Genomic DNA, 20,663 nt, shown 5'->3' with positions numbered 1-20,663 from the left:
AAGAAACAGTCACTGTATCTCTCCTTCTTACTCCTAGAAACTTGTGACAATTCAAATTCCCATTAAGAGTCCTGGAGAGAGTATTAGCACTTGGAGCTAAAAGGCAGCTAACTGCACGACTCACTGCCCTCAAGATGTGTAAACTGTGGTCCAGGAATACGAAGTGATAAGCCCACAGTTACATAATTGGTTAGACTCCTGTGATTATGTTAGGATTCATCACTAATTTAGAGAGCAAATTATAAATAAGTAAACATTTATGCTATTTTACATTTGGCAGAGGGTTTTCCTACATTTGAACTTGATGGTGTTGCTCACTCTGAGTATTTGTTTGGCTGGTATTTACAGACAACTTCAGAGTCTACATACCTAGATAACTAAACTTTGTTATACAATCCTATGTTTTATTAGGCTAAACAAAGCTAGTGTTTCTAACCTGAAAGAAACATGAGAAATTTCTTAGAGGTTTTCCTATATCTAAGGAAACTAAAATCCAGAGAGGTTAAGTGTCTTAAACTAAAATTCAACTCAACTATGTTAAAATATTATATATTTTAATTAATATTTGTTTTTCCAATCTGCAAATCTTAATAGACCCTCACTATCAGTGACTCTTCTGGACATAATTAAAATATCCCAGAAATGGAAAATTCTATTATTTTCTTAGTTTAAGATAGATCATGAAATTTAATACTGCAATAGCCATACAACAAACTTTAGTGAGTAGTCTCTAAGTCAAGAATCTTGTCTATAAAATGAGGATTGAGTTGTTGTCACTTCAATTATTACACCCCAGTTTAGCTTCTTGCTTAATAGTCAAGTATAGGAACTGAAATTTCATCTTCTACCCATATCTACCACACCCACATATCCAATCAAGACTGTGTCTTGAAAACACTGTCCAATATCAAATGCTGGTAGAGCAATAGGAACTCTGATTCACTCCCAGTGGGAATGCAAGATGGTACAGCCACTTTGGAAAACAGTTTGGGAGTTTCTTACAAAGCTTAACACAGGCTTACCATAACATCATATAGTCATCATGCTCCTAGGTATTTGCTAAACTAGCTGAAAGCTTATGTCCACACAGAGTCCTACACACAAATATTTAAAGCAGCTTTACATATAACTGCCAAAAACTGGAAGCAATCAAGATATCTTTCAACAGGCAAATGGATCAACAAGCTGTGCTACATCCATGTAATGGAGTATTATTCAGCAATAAAAAATAAATCAACTATCAAGCTATGGAAAGACATGGGATAAACTTATATGTATATTGTTAAGTAAAAGAAGCCAGTCTGAAAATGTCACATGATTTCCGCCATATGACATTCTGAAGAAAGCAAAACCATAGAGATAATAAAAAGCTGAATGGTTGCCAGGGGATCAAGAGGTGTGTGGCTGGGGCAGGAGTGTGAGGAAGCAATGAATGGCTGGAACACACAGCATTTTTAGAGCAGTGAAACTATTCTGTATGATATTATAATGGTAGACAATATTATCTTTTGTGGAAACTCATGGAGCTGTGCAACTGCAAAGAGTGAACCCTAATATAAACTGGGAACTTTTATTAATAATACTGTATCAATATTGGTTCATCATTGTAACAAAAGTACCACATTTTGCAAGATATTAATAATAGAAGAAACACAGGTACCTGAGGAGAGGGGGTATAAAGGAACTCTACTTTCCGAGTAATTTTTCTACAAACCTAAAACTGCTGTAAAAAAAAGTCCTAATTTAAAAAAAATACAAATACTGTCTCACCAACTAGCTACTGACATAAATTTGTGTAAACCTTGTGTAAAACTACAAGGTTTAAATAATACGAAAAGCAAATACACAAATGTAATATTTCCCCCAAACAAACGCGGTGACGTTTACCCTAACAGTGAAACGAAATCGACATAAATGATTTCACTACCGAGAAAGATAAAATTTGGAATATCCTTACCTGTCCTGTGACTGCTCTTCATACATCCTCTCCTTGCCTTCTTTAAAGAGTCTTATAGCCCTTTTTGACTTTTTCATTAGACTATCAATGTAGATTTTAAAATATTCATTCTCACTGAGTTGGGCAAGTTTCTGGTTGTCATCATATTTACTCAATATAAGTCTCAAATGCTGATATGTATCAGGTAAAATATCAAGTATATATGGAGGACTATTTTTCAACTGAAGTTTGGGATTTTGGCACAGTCTGACCTAAAAGGAAGAAAGACAAAAATAAAACATTTTCATATGAACTGAAACACTTTCTTTCACACAAAAAAAGAGAGAATTATCAAACTACGTACTATTTCTTTGTTTTCCATAATATAAAATTTGACTTTAAAATTACTATCACCAATCTACAAAGAATCTACATTCACATTGTTTTAATACAATTAAATTCTATTTTCTTCTCTCTTTCAGTTTTTCTATGTCATACCTTTACTTTCAACCCCTAAAGTTTTCATTCGCTCTTGTACAACATCCCTTAAGACTTAATAGAACTACTATGTGCTAATTATTGTATACCACTACTAGTCTCTTTTCTAAACAAAAAAAGGAGGGAATGGGCCTTACATGCTGGCCCATCTTAATGTTTCTGAATAACAATTCAGATACTATTTTCCCAGCTAAAACTTTTTCATAGATTTTTGACGTTTCCACTGTGGCACAGTGGGTTAGGAATCTGACTGCAGCAGCTTGGGTCAGCTTCAGAGGTGTGGGTTCAATCCCTGTACTGGCACAGTAGGTTAAAGGATCCTGCATTGCTGCAGGTTGTAGCTGTGGCTCAGATTCAATCCCTAGCCCAGGGAACTTCCATATGGCACGGGTACAGGCATAAAACAGAAAAAAACAAACAAACAATTTCACAGATTTTTATTTATATTTTGGAGTGTTTTTCCTGAACCCAGAGGGGAGTAACAGATTCATTTTAATAACTCAACTAATTAGTAGTAAATGAGTGTCAGCCTAGAACAAATCTTTTCCACTTCTTCACTTTACATCCCAGGCCTAAAAGCACCTGTTTCATAACGGTTCAGTCATTCCATCAGGTGCCACCCAACCACTGGGGCGTTCAGGGCTGGCTGCAGAACTGAAAATACCTCCTGCTAGCAAAAAAAAGGTAGTAGTTCTACTACTATACTCACTTCTACATGTTCATTTAGCAAAAGTAAGTTACCCACCTCATTCTTATCCCCCAAACCAGAACAGAAACAATCATTAAAATGAAATCACTGGGAACTGACAAGTGCATAACAGTGTAAAGGTACACACTCTTGCAAAAGACAAAATGTACACATAAGGCAGATTTACTCAGAAGCTAGTGAAGCCTGAGCTTGAGAGTCCCTCACCTGTCCCTCTTCTAAAACTTTCATCATAAATTTTTCTATAAAGTTTTCAAGAGCAAGATATTTTAAATACAACTGATTAAGACTTCTGTCTTTTTTCCAGTGTGACTTCCTTTCTGTCAAACTTAACCTTCTGTTGGGTGGCACTGAAGAAGTCAGGGCCATGGGAAGCTGACTCATAGGAATTTGGGTGGAAGACACATTTAGCTTGGTTTTAGTGGAAGGAACATGTGAGGAATGTGGTCACTTCTAGAACTAGTTACATTATCATCAGCAGTAGTGATAAAAGAATGGCTTCAGGAGTAATTCAAGTGCCCGCCATGCTGACCAGCCCAGCATAGGAGTAGGAAGGTCCTGTTCAAATCCCAATGTGTCCAGTGGTGCCAGGATTGAAGGTATCCATGGGCAGTGGAAGAGAAGTGAAGTATAAATGTACAGAGTCTAGATTACTTCTCTGATATTGACAACTTATCCATTTTTTAAAATTTATAACCTGTTATGAATTTCTTATAGTTCTAAAAAACTTCACTTTCATATCCAGTTTTGTAGTTGTACTTTTTTTTTCTTTAAAAGAACCACTCTAAATTTCAGGTTCCATAAAACACAGATCTACTTTTAGGTGCCCATAAAAGAGCCTGAACCAAATGAAAATGAGCCGAACAATAATAATTTCAAGAACCGTAAATACAATAAAATCAATGAAACAACAAAAGGAAAAAAAGCATTTCAACTTACTTTCTCACTTGCCTTTTTAGAGAAATAACATGTTATCTTTGGTGGAGATAAAAATCTGACTCAAACTATCAAGCATGGGCCCCTAATTTAAGACACTCATTTCTCACATTAACTAAGGGCATTGTCTCTCCCTGCTCTTTGCATACAGTGCCTAAAATGGACCTGTCTATCACACAGTACAGAACTAATAAATGTATGTATAGATGGTTGGTTGATTCATCCTGAAGTTCTTTTTTTTTTTTTTAAGTATTCTTTTTTATTTTTTATTAAAGTATAGTTGATTGAAAATGTTTCTTCAATTTCTGCTGTACAGCAAAGTAACCCAGTCACACAGTTCCTTTTGCCATATAGTAGGACCCCATCCTGAAGTTCTGTATACATATTTTTATACACAGATATTTTTATGTTACTTCCTTATTTTCATGATTGAACTACACATAATAGTATTCAAACCAGCAACCCAAAGACATCAGTATAGGTTAAATGTAAGAATATTATCTCAATCTCTTAAAGAAATTCTTGATGGAGTTCCCCTTGTGGCTCAGCAAGTTAAGAACCCCACTAGTATCCATGAGGATATGGGTTCAATCCCTGGCCCCATTCAGTAGGTTAAGGATCCAGCATTGCCACGAGCTGTAGTGTAGGTCGCAAATGCAGCTCGGATCCCGTGTTACTGTGGCGGTGGCAGCAGCATAGGCCAGCAGCTACAGCGCCGATTCTACCCATTGCCTGGGAACTTCCACATGCCGTGGATGTGGCCCTAAAAAGAAAAAAGAAAGGAAGGAAGGAGAAAAGAAATTCTTGGAAAGGTTAAGATATCTAATTTATTAAATAATGCCAAATCTTTATAAAAGTGTAGTTAAAAAAGTTGAAAAAGCTATTTACCTTCTTTTTATTTTTGTGACATTTTGATATAATCAGAGAAGCTCATTCTCCCCTAAAGACTGATAAAGTCCCAAATATGTCAATGATTTAACAAATCCTGGTTGAAACAAGACATAGTTTTTCAATTCTTAAAACTAAAAGTTCACACATGCATACACAAACTTCAAAAATATTGCCACCAACATCCTAGAGCAAGCAGTTTCATTTCAGCATCATAAAACTTGGTACAACATGTCACAGGCTGATAAATTATTAACTTGTAGTTAGGGGACCAGGCAGTTTTAAATTCATTTCCTCCAACTGATGAATTTTTTAACTGATAAATAAAAAATTCCTCTCAGGTATTTCTTTCAGACATTCCAAATTACTGTTCTTTATTAGATTTTTTCTGTATGTTACAGATTTTTAATTTACTATTCTCTACCTGACCTTTTTCTCATTTGTTTTATTTAAATTGTAATTCTATCTGAGAATTTATTGTTTTATTCAGTAAAATGGTTTGAATAACTACCATATACCAGGTACTAAGCTTAGTGCCAGAAAATTATAGATGATTGGAGCATACTTCCTGCCTCAAGGAGTCTGGCAGAAGAGACCTAGTTCTCTATAATTAACTTAGGAGCAATGTAATTCTTGCTCTAAGGGATCTTTGTAAAGATCCTGTCCAATCCATTCATTTTCAGATAAAGAAACTAAGAACTACAAAGATTAAGGGACTATTAAAAAATCATTAATCCAACACAAGAGTCTGCATCTTAGGAATCCAGGCTGATCTTTTATCTCACTATATCACAACTTAATTAGAATTAGGCATACAATTAATGATCCCTGGCTAAACTCATTTACATTTTAATTTTATTCCATTTGCAAATTTACATGAACTTCAGGACCCATTTGTTAATCCTACAAATGTTTATGTGTCAGGCATTGTTTCTGGCCCTGGGGAATACAGGAAAGAATAAATCACAGACCTGTCCTCAAGGAGTTTTCTAGTGAAAAAGACAGGTGGCTTACAAAAGAATTACAGGGGGGTTGAGTGCTGTAATGCAGGAGAGTATGAAGTGCTAGGGGAAGAATGAAGTGGACACTCAAGTCTGTCTATGAGGGAGTGCCAGGAAAGGCATACCTAAATTTGCAAAAGGAGTATCCCAGGCAAAGGGATGTGCAAAGCTCCAGAGGCCCCCAGAGGATAGGGTCTGTGAAAGTGAGTCAGTGTGGTCATTCTAAAAGGTGGGGGCACAGGAAGCCCACAGGTGAATAATCTGGTAGATGTGAACTAGGCTAAAGCCAGTTTATCAGGATTCTTGTAGACCACATAGTTTTCTAAATTTGCATATGGGAAAGTACAACAGGAGATGCTGAATTACTATGATAGGCCGCTGAGTGTGCAGTTCATCAGTTGGATTAGTATTAAACACTATAATTTATGACAGCTCCTGCCAAAAATAAATAACCCTATGCCAGGACTATGACTTCTAAGCAGGTCAAATTCAATTCAATTCAATACATATTCAGTGCCTGCTATGTGCAAGGAACTGAGAAAACTAGGGAGAGAAAAATTGCTTTCCTAAAAACAGTATTTTAAGAGAAAAATCAAGCTTGCAACAAGGTTGAAGTTCAGATTCAAATGACTTATACCTCTTCTAGAAATATCTAAGCTGGAGTTCCCGTCATGGCTCAGTGGTTAATGAATCTGACTAGGACTCATGAGGTTGCAGGTTCGATCCCTGGCCTTGCTCAGTGGGTTAAGGCGTTGCCGTGAGCTGTGGTGTAGGCCACAGATGCAGCTTGGATCTGGCATTGCTGTGGCCCTGGCGTAGGCCGGTGGCTATTGCTCTGATTAGACCCCTAGCCTGGAAACCTTCAAATGGCACAGGTGTGGCCCTAGAAAAAGACAAAAAAAAAAAAAAAAAAAAAAAAAAGAAAAGAAATATCTAAGTTGCTCCCTGGTATAAAGGTGGTCCCAACACAGAAGAGCTTCCATGAAGAACCACTCTACAGTCACATTATACAATGATGAACTTCTTAGGGCACCAACTCATATATAAAAGGATTGGTTCATTTAGCAATATTACTCTTTGCTTTTGAACTAAAAGGTAAAACATTTAGTATTGGAACTGGGCTAAAAATTCTATTATCATCTTTGACTCACAGGATTTTATAGTTAAAGAGATCACCAAGAATAACTCTTTCCTCGTGACATGACAATAATTAAACAGAGAAATGGAGCCTGAGTTTACTGCTCAGAACCCTGTTGTCTGGACTTAGGAGTCAGGCACTCTCCATAACAGTAGACAACTGCCTGAAGTATTTCTTGAGAAATGTATTTAAAGATTTGTAAGTAGACTTCTCTTTGTATGTTCATATACGTATCATCTCATATACACAAAAATATATATTTTATATATAATATACATGGCTACACATGTATTTCAATAAATACATGAATATGTATTTACATACATAAAATATATATTCAATCATATCAAAGGCACACATACAAGCATGGGATTTACCTGTGGTATAAGAATTTTCAAAGCCATTAATTATACTTGGAACACTCTAGCATTTAAACAGTTTCCTGACTGTGCTTTAATTAAAATTTCCAGCTAAAAGGTAACAAAGAGGTATTAGGTCAACTAACACATTTCCTGAAAACAAGGTTCAAACCAGCCCCTGATGAAACCTATGAAAGAAACTCCACTAGAGCAAATGGAAACTTCCTTCAACAGTAAGGAACTGTTTGCATACCACAGCAGACTTTCATTATAAAACATGTCTCCTCACTTTATGAAACATTCAGTTATATTAAATCAAGTACTGTACCTACAAGATAAAACATCCTATTTTTTAAAGATAGCATGGGAAGCCTGAAAGAAACTCTTGTTTGTTCTCCTCAGGTAACTGTTGTAAGAGATTCCTTATTGGAGTTACTTAAAAGTACATCATTATGATAAAAAAAAATCTATGGGGGAGTTCTCGTTGTGGCACAGTGTAAACAAATCCTACTAGGAACCATGAGGTTGTGGCTTTGATCCCTGGCCTGCTCAGTGCTTTAAGGATCCAGCATTGCCATGCACTGTGGTGTAGATCACAGATGTGGCTCGGACCCTGCATTACTATGGCTGTGGTGCAGGCCAGCCACTATAGCTCCAATTCGATCCCTAGCCTGGGAACCTCCAAATGCCACAGGTGCGGCCCTAAAAAGCAAAAAAAAAAATCTATGAATTCTTTGAGTTTTTTTCATTTTAGTTCAGCAAATCATCACTAAGTATACAAGAGTATAAAAACTTATACAACAAAAAATATAAAACATATAAAAACGTGACAGAACTCTTTCTATGTAAATATTAATTGGATAAAACAAGAGAGTACATAATTGGTCATGGGTCTAGAAATTAATCATAGTAGGATTTGGGGAAAACTACCAATTCTTTTGTAGTTTTCAAAGGTTTCTTTAGAATGTTGATATAAAAAGCACCATTAAATAATTGACTAGTTGTAATTAAGATGTCAATTGTGTATTTATCTGTTCACCATCTTTCTAGTACATGAGAATGGAATGTCCCTAAGGGTAGAGAGCATATCTATTTCACTGGTCTATTTCTACCACCTAACGTAGATTCTTGCATATAGTAAATGTGCAATGAATATCTGATGGAAGAAAAGAGCAAAGGAACAAAGTAAGGAGGAACCTCTCAGAAGTAAAGTAACAATACCAATAGGATATTCTTATCTATATTGAATAAGCATGTCTACAAATGAGTACAAAGCTTGGAGAAGAACTTGATCTTTCAAATATAGGGCATAAAGGTCCTTCTGATTTACTTCTTGTGGAAAGTGGAAGACTCATATTATTCCCTGAGGCAGTGTGCTTGAATCTTCATGCAGTGAACATAGGCATTAGAATCAATCAAACCTGGAATTTACTCTACCAATTACTACCTTTACAACCTTGGGCCAGCTTCTTCTGGAAACCAAGAAACCTCATAGGGTGTTACAACTCTCAGAAGCAGAAATGTAAAAGTGCTCTGCACAATACCTGGTATACAGTGTGCACTGGCAATTTTTTTAGGATTTCTTCTTCTTCTGTATTATACCACAACATGGCAAAATCACTGCAGGTTTTGCAAAGGTATCACAATTAGACCAAGGGCAATGACTGCCTTGTTGGGGAACATTAAGAGTTATTTTATTTAGTTCCTAAAGTTCATCATAGTACTTGAAACCCTTAAAACACCTCCTGTTTTATGGCGTTCCCATCGTGGCTCAGTGGTTAACAAACCCAACTGGCATACATGAGGATGCGACTTCAATCCCTGGCTTCAGTGAGTGGGTTAAGGATCCAGTGTTGCAGTGAGCTGTGGTGTAGGTCACAGATGTGGCTTGAATTCTGCGTTGCTTTGGCCCTGGTGTAGGCCGGCAGCTAAAGTTCCGATTGGACCCCTAACCTGGGAACCTCCCTATGGTGCAGGTGTAGCCCTAAAAAGGCAAAAAAAAAAAGTCTCCTGTTTTGTGCAGAAAAGCACAAAATAAGTCTAATAAGCCCAGGACATGCCTCTTGATGTGGAAACAGTAAATGGGAACTCAGCTGATCTGAAATCATTTAAAAGGTTGAATATTTAAGAACTACTTCTGTAATTCGTATTAGAGAACAGCATGAGCTTAACAATTATTTAAGTATTAATATGTTAAAGAGCTAAAAATTTAGTCAGATATTTTCAAAATACTTCTTTAACTACTAGAAAAAAATCAGCATCTTACAAATGTATTAAAAAATCTTAAATATATGCCCAAACAGAATAGATAAAAATAGCATTGTGGCATCATTTAAGTCACATCACAGAATTTTTTTTAATAAATATATGCTGGGTTTTTTTGGCTGCACCCATAGCAGGCAGAAGTACCCCGGCAGAAGTTCCTCAAACCTGCACCACAAGCAGTGAACACACGGGATACTTGACCCAATGAGCCACCAAGGAAACAGTATGTTTTTAAAGTGATAGTATACACAAACCAATGGAACCGAATAGAGAATCCAGAAGTAAACCCAGTCACCTACCGTCAATTAATCTTTGACAGAGGAGGCAAGAACATAAAATGGGAAAAAGACAGTCTTTTCAGCAAATATTGCTGGGAAACCTGGACAGCTGCAGGCAAATCAATGAAACTAGAACACACCCTCACACCATGCACAAAAATAAACTCAAAATAGCTGAAAAACTTAAATAAAAGACAAGACACCATCAAACTTCTGGAAGAGAACATAGGCAAAACATTCTCTGACATCAACCTTACAAATATTTTCTCAGGTCAGTCTCCCAAAGCAACAAAAATAAGAGCAAAAAAAAAAAGCAAAGGGACCTAATCAAACTGACAAGCTTTGGCACAGCAAAGGAAACCAAAAAGACAACTTACAGAATGGGAGATAATAGTTTCAAATGATACAACTGGCAAGGGCTTAATCTCTCGAATATACAAACAGCTTATACAACTCAACAGCAAAAAAGCCAACAACACAATTGAAAAATGGGCAAAACACCTGAACAGACATTTCTCCAAGGAAGATATACAGAGGGCCAACAAGCACATGAAAAAATGCTCAACATCCCTGATTATTAGAGAAATGCCAATCAAAACTACCATGAGATACCACCTCACACCAGTCAGAATGGCCATCATTAAGAAGTCCACAAATAACAAATGCTGGAAGGGGTGTGGAGAAAAGCGAACCCTCCTGCACTGTTGGTGGGAATGTAAGCTGGTACAACCACTATGGAGAACAGTATGGCGGTACCATATGACCCATTTATCCCACTCTTGAGGATATATTCAGACAAAACGTAGATTAAAAAAGACACAAGCACCCGCATGTTCACTGCAGCACTATTCACAATAGCCAAGACATGGAAACAACCCAAATGTTCATTGACAGATGATTGGATTAGGGAGATGTGGTATATACATACACAATAGAATACTACTCAGCCATAAAAAAGAACAAAATAATGCCGTTTGCAGCAACATGGATGGAACTAGAGACTCTCATATTGAGTAAAGTGAGTCAGAAAGAGCAAGACAAATACCATATGATATCACTTATATCTGGAATCTAATATAAGGCACAAATGAACCTTTACACAGAAAAGAAACTCATAGACGCAAACTATTGCCTTTGGAATGGATTAGCAATGAGATCCTGCTGTGCAGTACTGGGAATTATTTCTAGTCACTTATGATGGAGGATGATAATGTGAGAAAAAAAAATGTACATATGTATGTATAACTGGGTCACCTTGCTGTACAGTAGAAAAAAAATTGTATTGGGGAAATAACAATTTTAAAAAATAAATAAATAAAGTGATAGTAATATAAAGGTTCAGGACTAATTTCTACCAAAGATTACTGTTCTACTTGTTCAGTCTCTCCCTTCTACACTGTATTCTAGGATGCCACATTACCAATTATTTCTTCTTCCCTTATGTCTTAAATCACTCCTTACCTATATTCCTTCCCTTCGATCCATGAATCTCTCCAACAGCACCCCCCCACACAAAAAATTCTGCTTTGCTCAAACCCTCAAGCTATCTATCAGAACTTTTATACCAGTTGTCCCAGTTCTAGAACAATTTTTAAATAATCCACATACTCTTTTTAATCTAATGCCATCACATGAGCAAAACTGCACTGAAAGATCAACAATGACCTCTACTTAAGATGGAATTTCTCTTGTGATTCTGTGGGTTAAGGATCCAGTGCTGTCACTGCAGTGGCTTGGGTTGCTGCTGTGGGTTCAATCCCTGACCCAAAAAGTTCTACATACCATGAGTGCAGCCGGGGGGGGGGGGGAAGGAAAGAAAGAAAAGAAAAGAAAAATTCGATGACTTCTTAAATTTTCATCCTGTTTGAACTTAGTTTCCTCAAATTTTCATCCACTTGAACTTGGTTTCCTCAAATTTTGAAACTATCTCCTTAAAGCTACCTCTATCTCAGAAACCAGTATCATTTAATTATTTTCCTATCTGTCCCATCACTGTTCTTTGCAGAATTCTCTCTCCTTCACTGCCATCTAATTATAGATATGCACCAGGCACAGCTAAAAATGCCAATCTCTAACTTTTTCTCCAACTCTCACCTTCTAGTCTGCCTTCCAAATCTCTTGCTGTCCTGTAGCTTGGAATGCTGCCTCTAATGTTATGGAAGGGGGTTATATCTACCAAACATATGTCTCTAGTTTCAACTTCTCTCTTTAACTACACAAGTTTCTGACTTCAAAATGGTATTTCACTCTGGCATGTCAAACTCAACATGGCCAAAAACAAACTTATCATGCATCAACTCCCAAGCTTCCTCTTTTTCTTCCTATGTTCCTTATCTCATTAAGGGCATCACTGCCTTTAGGTCAACTAAGCTGAAAACCTCAAGAGTCACTTTCACTTCAACTTCTCTTTCATCCTCTATCTCTGAAGACCTTAGGCTTTACTCCAAAATACCTCCCACATTTTAACCAACACTTGCTATCACTACTGTCAATTCTCTATCTAGCTTGGCCCTTCATTATTTCTTAATCTGTTCTAATTCCTCTTGATCATTATTTCTACTTTTAAGAGTTTTTTTTTTTTTTTCTCTTAATCCATTCTTCTAGAGTCCAGAGAATGATTTCTTATAGAATAGCCTTGACTTCCTCTCTACTCAAACATTGCAGTGGTTCTCTGCCTACCAAATTTGACAAAGCAGTCAAAACCTCTCTTTCTCTAACTTGCCTTCTCGCAAACAACAATCTCCCTTTACTCATCATTACTTCTGCCCGATGTGTCCTCCACCTCAATGGAATCCAAAACAACCTCTAAAGAATAGCTAGACAGTACCTCCATCATGTTGCATTCTATTCCTACCAAATTTTTACCCTAACAAGCAATATTCATATCCATCACATTCTAGTTAGAGCACTGTAATTATATCATATTAGAGCACTTACTACATTCTACAGGATGGCATGATTATTTATGACTATCATTTCGTACTTGGGATAAGAGAGATAAATGACAAAAATCAGGAGATAGCATATAAAGCACCTTTGAAAGAAAGGAAAGAAGTTGATTCAAAATGTGAATGGTTAAAATTTTACAGGTTTGAAAAGATTACTAACTGATAAGGCTTCTGTTAAATGTATGCTCTATAGCACAAGGATAAACCCATATAAGTTGAGAGATGATGGCCGCCACAGGTAGATCGCTCCTGCTGCTCCTCTCCTCCCGGGGCAGTGGCGGGGGTGCCAGCTGCTGCGGAGCACTGACTGCCTGTTGCTTTCCCGCTCTGGGCGTCAGCCACCACCGGCAGCAGCAGCAGCACCATCGGACGGGCCGTGCCCATGGCAATATGGAGGTTCCCAGCCTAGGGGTCGAATCAGAGCTGAGGCTGCTGGCCTACACCACAGTCACAGCCATGCCAGATTCAAGTCGCGTCTGTTGCCTGCACCGCAGCTCAGAGCAACACAGGATCCTTAACCCACTGAGCAAGGCAGGGATTGAACCTGCGTCCTTATGGATGCTAGTCGGATTTGTTTCCTCTGAACCACGATGGGAACTTCTATATTCTATTAATATTTAGCATTAAAATTTTAACATGCAAAAAAAAAAAAAAAAAGCCCAGATAACTCTTGGGAGGATTCCTTTAAATCTTTTACTTTATCCAAAAGCTTTACCTAGAAGTAACAAGAAGCAAACCTTGGGATCACTTCATTTACCTAAGCACAAATTCAAAGTCTAATTTAGTACTAAACAAAATTTCCAAGACATTTAATGTGTTATCATCTATCCAAGTCTACTAGAGTCCATGATTCTGCTAAAACAGAACAGCCTCACCAAGGAAAAGGAAATATGTGAAGAATGATTCAAATAAATGATATTCCCTGTTCCAAGGGCCCAAGGACAGTTATTCTCAAACCCGATAAACACAAATAATAGGTATCTAAAACCTAAGATTTACTCTCCATGCAATATTTTTCAGAGGTATGAGTAATTCAACTTAGAAAAGAATACTTAATTTTTTCATAGCTGTATATGACTTAAGCATCTTTGATTGATGAACTTTTAAAATATATTATGGTTGAAGTGAAATTATAAAGACAGAGAATGAATTACATTCCAAGCTTGATAAATGTAATAAATGTACTGAGGGTAAAAGGCAGGAAAAGGCTGTCTGGCATCATCACTTTTTAAATGCTTTTAAAGCCCTTTCAGTAATGTAATTTCAAATAAATGACAAGGACAACAAGACAAAAACGTAGGCAGGTACTCAACTGCTTTGCTCTCTGAAATTAATTAATTATTTTTTAATTTCCTGAACATCCATGTATGCCCAGTACATTTAGTATTTATTAGATGGAAAATTGTTTCTTCTATCTTCCATCACCTGGCTGAGATGCTTGGAAAACCATGCTCAGGAACCTCACATTAATAAATTATCATTCCTACCATGCTGATTAGCAATCATTTCCTTACCCTCACCTCAGCATTTCCAACAAGAGTACAATAATGCTACCCCTAAAGGCAGTAGCCAGCAGAATCCAGACAGATAACTGTCTGAGCAGTGGCCAGAAAAACAAGGTGGATGTTCTCTCTGCTCCCACTGTACTCTGTATAGGTCATAATACAGCACTTTCCATATTACACATCAATTACCCACTTATATTCTTGGCTCTGATGCTGGTCTCCAAGTTCCTTGGCAAGTCAAGGGCAGCTATATCTTATCTAGCTTTTGCACCACCAGATAATAGCCATGTCATAGAAACACAGTAGGTCCTCAACAAATATTTAAGTGTTTAAAGAACCTCCATCTCTGTAATATATTTGAGACAGACTCCACATTTCAGGTGTATCTGAAACTAGCTAGGTATTCATGAGTGATAATTCTATACTATATCAAATAGGCATCCAGTGACCTGAAGAGTCTGGGATCAGATACTGACTAACACTGACACACAGAGCTAAGACCAGAAAGGTATGTCTAAATGAGATGTTTTGAGATATGCTATTCTTTTTCTCAATTAAGATACTATGCTAAGTCTGTGCCACTGATGTTTTCTTACCAAACATTTTACATCTTACAAGGAACATGACTGAGCAATTACTCCCTCCTACTCTCAGTGACCTTGTATAGAAAACCTACTCTCTGAAACATAACAATTAGTTGGAACTGGAATCTCAGTTGACTGTTTTAAATTCTAGAGGCCAGAGAACGGTGTAACTACATACTAGATATATGGTCTTATTACCTAAGACCATGAGATCAGTGATTTTACCTTGTAGGTAGCTGAGACGTGTAGTACTTAGAGCTTGTTTTCTAATTTACACTTCCAACATCTGATCTTGGTGAAGAGGCTTCACAAAGATAAAACGCTCAATACTTAACCCTCCCTTTTACCTAATCATCAGTTAGAGTTGAAAGTTACTATTTTCTGTTATTCCCAAGTTAAACTCATACTATTGCAGTTATTTTACAAAACAGTTAGGTAATGTGTCAAGGGATTAACTTTTGGACTAATAATAAAGTTCCTGATGTAATCACCAGGATGGTGTTGATGTTATGAACCACTTCCTTAACCACTGACAAGGAAGGAAAGATAAACACACGCGGGGAATTCTTCTGCATTACACAATTAAATAAAATATAATTCCAATTTGTAATTATCAGAGCTTTTTTTTATTACTGTGAGATGGAGTAGCAATAAGCATACTGGACTCTTCTACAATGATTTATATGGCTTCTTTCCACAAAGCCCACGAATGCATTCATAAATGAACACAACAATTTTCATCCTTGACAAATAATGAAGACAAATAGGGGAAGCCACACAATGCACCTTTGCCAACACCCGCACCCACATTCCACTAAGTAGAGACTTGAGAGCATAGATTTCCTTCTGAGTCAAGTTTCTCAGTTGGAGAGGCTAAACCCAAACCCGCAAAAGGGTTAATAAAATAAATCATGGCAGAGGCTTAACCATCAAATAACCATCTATTTAACCATAACCCATGGTGAAATAATTAAAAGTGGATAAAACTTAGATTAATAATCAGTTACAGACCAAAATCACACACTTTTTAAAAATTAAACATTTTTTAATGTTTCAAAAAGAATGCCTCTGTATTAACAGTAGTTTACCATTTCTTTATATCCATCTTTTTCATTTGATGTTCTAACATTCAGTCATAATTGTGCAAATTCTGACTACTCAGAGAAGGAGGTGGGGAGGGAGAAGCAGCTCCCTAGTAGAATCTGACCCATTTTTTTGCCCACTCATACAACAGGTAAGTTAAAGAAAAAATCTTGAATTCCTACTCTTACACCTAACTAATGATTTAGGCATGAGAGTGACCTTAAATTGAATCCTCCTTAGAAAAGCAAAGACAGCTAGTATTGTGCCTGCCAGATACATACAATGTTTCCAACTGCATGCTCCTCATTCTTAAGTATCCAATGCTAAAATCAAAACCTGACCTCAAGCAGCAAGTTGCGATGTTCTGACACTATGACATCATTCTGTCTGGAGCACTTTAATATCACAATTTGAATAAATTGGCAGAAGCTTAAATAGGTCACACTGAAGCCCCAAATTAAGGATATTTATCTAACAAAAATATTCTGGCTCTGCATTCAGCACCACCAGCCATAGAATGCCAGGCCTATCGTTCATCTACCCATCTGTACTTTCCATAAGGATAAATGAAAATAAAGTAAACTTTATCCCTTTCCTGTATGGCTAATACCACAGAAAGTGGCTTTGATGGCAAATATTTGCACATGGTTACTAACCAAAGTAAAAGAGCCTGCTACTATATGATTTCATGGAGGCTTTAACACAACCCAATAAAGAAATATTTTTTTAAAATCTCCATTTCTGCAGTTACAAAGATATCAAGAGCCCTGCATCAACTAAATTTATAATTAGCCCCAAATATCAATGAAATAAAACCATAAGGTGCTGTAAACATTTACCAATATATAGGGGGCAGTACTACTGACTCAAAAGTAAACTACTAAATTTTCACAGCAGCAAGCTACACCTTAATCATATTTACTTCCTAATCCTACTTAGTATGATAGGACAACTGATAGTTCCAGTTTCCTCTGTAGACCCCTGTAAAGTATGCAGGCTGCCTAGGCTTCTCTGGGTTCTGCCTAGACTTTTCTTCTTGTAAAGCTGTAGTTCATCTGAAAGCAACATGTAGAAACCACAGAGGTTTCTGATAACTCTCAGTCCCACCACCTCCATCATAAATTTTCCTTTCACAATAAACAATGCGCAATCAGAAAGGTTTCCTGTTTCAAAATGGAATAGATGAAAGACACTGTAACTCTACCACTAACAACAACAAAAAAGTTTCTTAATGAAGATGAATTCTCAGAGAGGAAAATGGAAACTCTCACTTAAGGACTAATCTGGTTCTTTCCCCAGCAAACATTCTCAGCATCACACGCTGTGGTTGTCATGAGTGGTCCAGCTGAGACATTTCTGAAATTACTCGTTTGCAGTCTTTTTTGGAGTCCTTTGTTATCTAAGAGCAACACAACCTTACGTAAGATGGAACAAACACTTACAAACTATTCTATGCCATGCATTAACAAAGAGCAGCCAACAGTAAAAAACTTTGCATATCTGAGTTATATAGAGGACCTTTGAACCCTGAAGAGTGGGACAAAAGGTAAGAAAACAAATCTTTGCCCTGAATCCAACTTTTCAAAACACTCAGAGCACATATAAGTGGTCACTCCAAATCAAAAGACATAACAGTAATTATTATAAATTAACAGTATAAGTAAAACTGGAGAAACCATATCCAGGGTGAACTGAGCTCTGTACAGGCACAGTCAGAACTTACCACTTTGTCCATGAGTTTCCAAGTTTTCTCCACTGTCCTGCGATCTGCTGCTGCTTGCTTAGGGGGTCCAACAGCATCCTGAATAGCATCAATAATACCCAAAATTCGTCCTTTTCGGGGGTTTCCTCCTCGACCACCAGGGTTTCTGCCATTCATAGAATTTGCCATCTGGAATCTTAGTTCTTGGAAAGGGAAATTAAAAAAAAAAAAAAAAGTTAGTTGGTTATGAAAATACTTTAAAAAAAACAAAAAAAACAAAAAAAAACAGCTTCATGTGTACCCATTAAATCTTCCACCATCAATGAGAACAAAATCCAGGGTCCCAGATTCAACTTTTCAGTAGTATTTGAATCTGTACTCTCAATCTTTACATACCACAAAGAGATTTAGGAGCAATGACCTTAGATTTGTTTTTGGAACACTAAGGGTTAAAGATGCACCCTTCTCACACTGCAAGTAGTGAAGGCTTGATTAATACCCAACTCATAACAAAAAACTTATAGAGATTTCTGCCAACTAGGTAAGAGCACGATGTTTTCATCCTCCCTGCCTTAATCCCAATTAAAAAGACTAGAACTCAAGCCCTTAGAAAAGATTTGGGGAGCCTCACTCCAAAACCGCACTTTCACTCTGTTAGATCTCACCAAATTATATAAACATAAAGATTATTCTACAGGAGCCTAAGGGGCACGTCTGTTGTCAACAAAGGCTTAGGACTTGGATTTTCCCCGCTAAAACCACCAGTACAGACGCATGAACATGGACACACGAACACACAGTTCTTTAAACCAACGCGGTTGAGGAGCTGCCCCAAAGTTAAGAGCCAAATAATCCAACAAACAACCCATTTTAAAAGCGAGAGAAACTGACAAGAGCGGGCACAGAAAGGAGAGAGTTCACTTCTTTCGCTCCTTGCCTCTCGTCTCATCCAAGTAGGGTGGGGGTAGGGGGTCCAAAGCTTTGTTTCGGGACATCTGTGCCTCCTTGCTGCTCAGGCCCCTCCCCTGCCACTCTCGGACCACAGCTGGGGGAGGAAGGTGGACAGAGAAAGGACAAAGTATCCCCTCGCCTCTCCAGCGCCCGCAGCCCAGTGGCGTCTCCGACGCTCCGCGTTTGGCTCCCAGGTAGACGCGCCCCGGGGGCTGTCTGCAATTCCAGCCGCCCGCCTCCCTTAACTCGCTCTTCCTCCTCCCCTGCCCCTGCTCGGGTCCAGGCTTTAAATACCCCTCTTCAAACTGTGACGGCGGCGGCGACAGCAGCTGGAAGCCGGGGCTGTCCCTTCTTCCTCCGTGGCCCGCGCCTGGCTGCCCCCGGGTCCCCGGGCGGAAAGCAGCGTCGAGCCTCCCTAGCGCCCCTTTCCCTCCTGGCGTCTCGGCGCTGTAGCTGCCCAGAGACACGCGTGTGCGCGGGTCCGATTCTACACGCCCTGAGAACAGGGCGCCTGGGTAGCCCAGGCAAGGAGTGTGTAATCGCCGTAAAAGCCCACTCCGGAGGAAGGAGCGACTCAGAGCAAAAGCCACCGAGACGGAGAAACGCAACAATTACCGTCAAGACCAATCCACGCCCGCTCTCCCCTCCCGCCCGACTCGGGGAGGCCGCGGGACGCCGCAGCAGCCCTGGCTGGAGGAGGAGACCACTCGCTGGACACCCCACCCCTGTAGGATACACACAGCAAGAGCCAGGGGTGGGGCGGGGCCAGGGTGGGGCCTCGCGGGGTTGGGCCAATCACGCGCATTCGTGCCCTGCCGGACAGCGGGCGGCGCCAATGGGCGGGAGGCACCCGTCCTCCTCGCACTACCACCCGGTCCACGTCTTCCACAGTACACAATGGCCCCAGAGGAATGGCCCCGTTCGCCGCACTTCCCAAACAGAAAGGGATTCAGTGGGAAATGGGGGGATCGGACTCACCCGAGAGCGAAAGTAGAAAAGGGAAAGGAAATGGAAGAAAGGAATCAAGGCACTAGGGAACTGACCAATAACGAGTGGGCGGGTGGGCGTGAGCCTTGGGAACCCGAGCCAAAGCCGACTCCAGCTAAAAGGCGGGACTTCCTGCTTCGCTCACCTTCCTAGTCTTTTGTTTCATAGCAACAGAGTAGTGGCTGAGAGGGTGTTGCTTCTTTACTCTGGGCGTGTCCAAGGCTGAAGAATTCATCTCCCTAGGGCTGCCAAACTCTTCTACCCAGGACAGCAACCAAATAGGCCTAAGGCATTGCTTCTTGTTGGCTATCAAAAAAGAGAAACAGTCAGCTTTCTAAGATGAGGTATAAACCTTTCATAAAATAGACTAGGGTTAACACCTGATTACCGACCAAAACTTCTGGCTGTTTCCCTTTTACTGTTAGTTCTGGAGGAATTGCTGATCAAATATCAGGATGATGAAAAAGTAAATAGTTGACAACGTTGGCTAAATTGTCTCAACTAATCATGCCAGGGCAGTAAAAGCACCAGACCATAAGAATTTCTAACATATATATTGCACATTTTTATTTAGTACGAGTTGCTGTATAAATGACTGAAGAGGAAATAGCTTTTGTATTTTGTCTGAGTCACCTTTACTCTGTGTTTGCCATTCTCTCCCAGCATTTGAAATCTCTCTGTGGCTCCATACCAATGTCTTTAGAAGTCCCACATCTGGCTTGTCCTAGGAGGAAAAATCTACTGTGTTGGGACCGTTTTTCAACAAGATCATAAATTAAACGAATGCCTTATATTTCTATTTCACTTCAGTTCTACCACAAGTACTACTAACAATTGCTTTGAATTGTCATGCTTTGGAATTTTCTTTACACTACAGTTGGTAGTGTTGAATACACTT

The 20,663-nt window shown here is 38.6% G+C and overlaps 1 protein-coding gene across 10 annotated transcripts in view; it reads right to left on the bottom strand.

Moving 5' to 3' along the window:
• Positions 1 to 19,911, bottom strand: part of CBLB (Cbl proto-oncogene B) — a 219,591-nt gene extending 199,680 nt beyond the window's left edge. For 4 of the 10 annotated variants that reach the window (XM_021070490.1, XM_021070492.1, XM_021070496.1 and 1 more), the window contains exons 1-3: positions 19,394 to 19,551; positions 17,849 to 18,030; positions 1,958 to 2,208 (exon numbers count right to left, since the gene is read on the bottom strand). In XM_021070490.1, the coding sequence (XP_020926149.1) occupies positions 1,958 to 2,208; positions 17,849 to 18,016 (419 nt within the window). In that variant the 5' untranslated portion in view covers positions 18,017 to 18,030; positions 19,394 to 19,551. The other 6 variants (XM_021070494.1, XM_021070495.1, XM_013982479.2 and 3 more) reach the window with 6 other exon arrangements.

The sequence above is a fragment of the Sus scrofa genome, chromosome 13 (assembly GCF_000003025.6).
Source record: "Sus scrofa isolate TJ Tabasco breed Duroc chromosome 13, Sscrofa11.1, whole genome shotgun sequence".
Classification (NCBI taxonomy): domain Eukaryota; kingdom Metazoa; phylum Chordata; class Mammalia; order Artiodactyla; family Suidae; genus Sus; species Sus scrofa.
The sequence above is the reverse complement of the archived record's forward strand: the minus strand, read 5'-3'. Positions and strand labels throughout refer to the sequence as shown.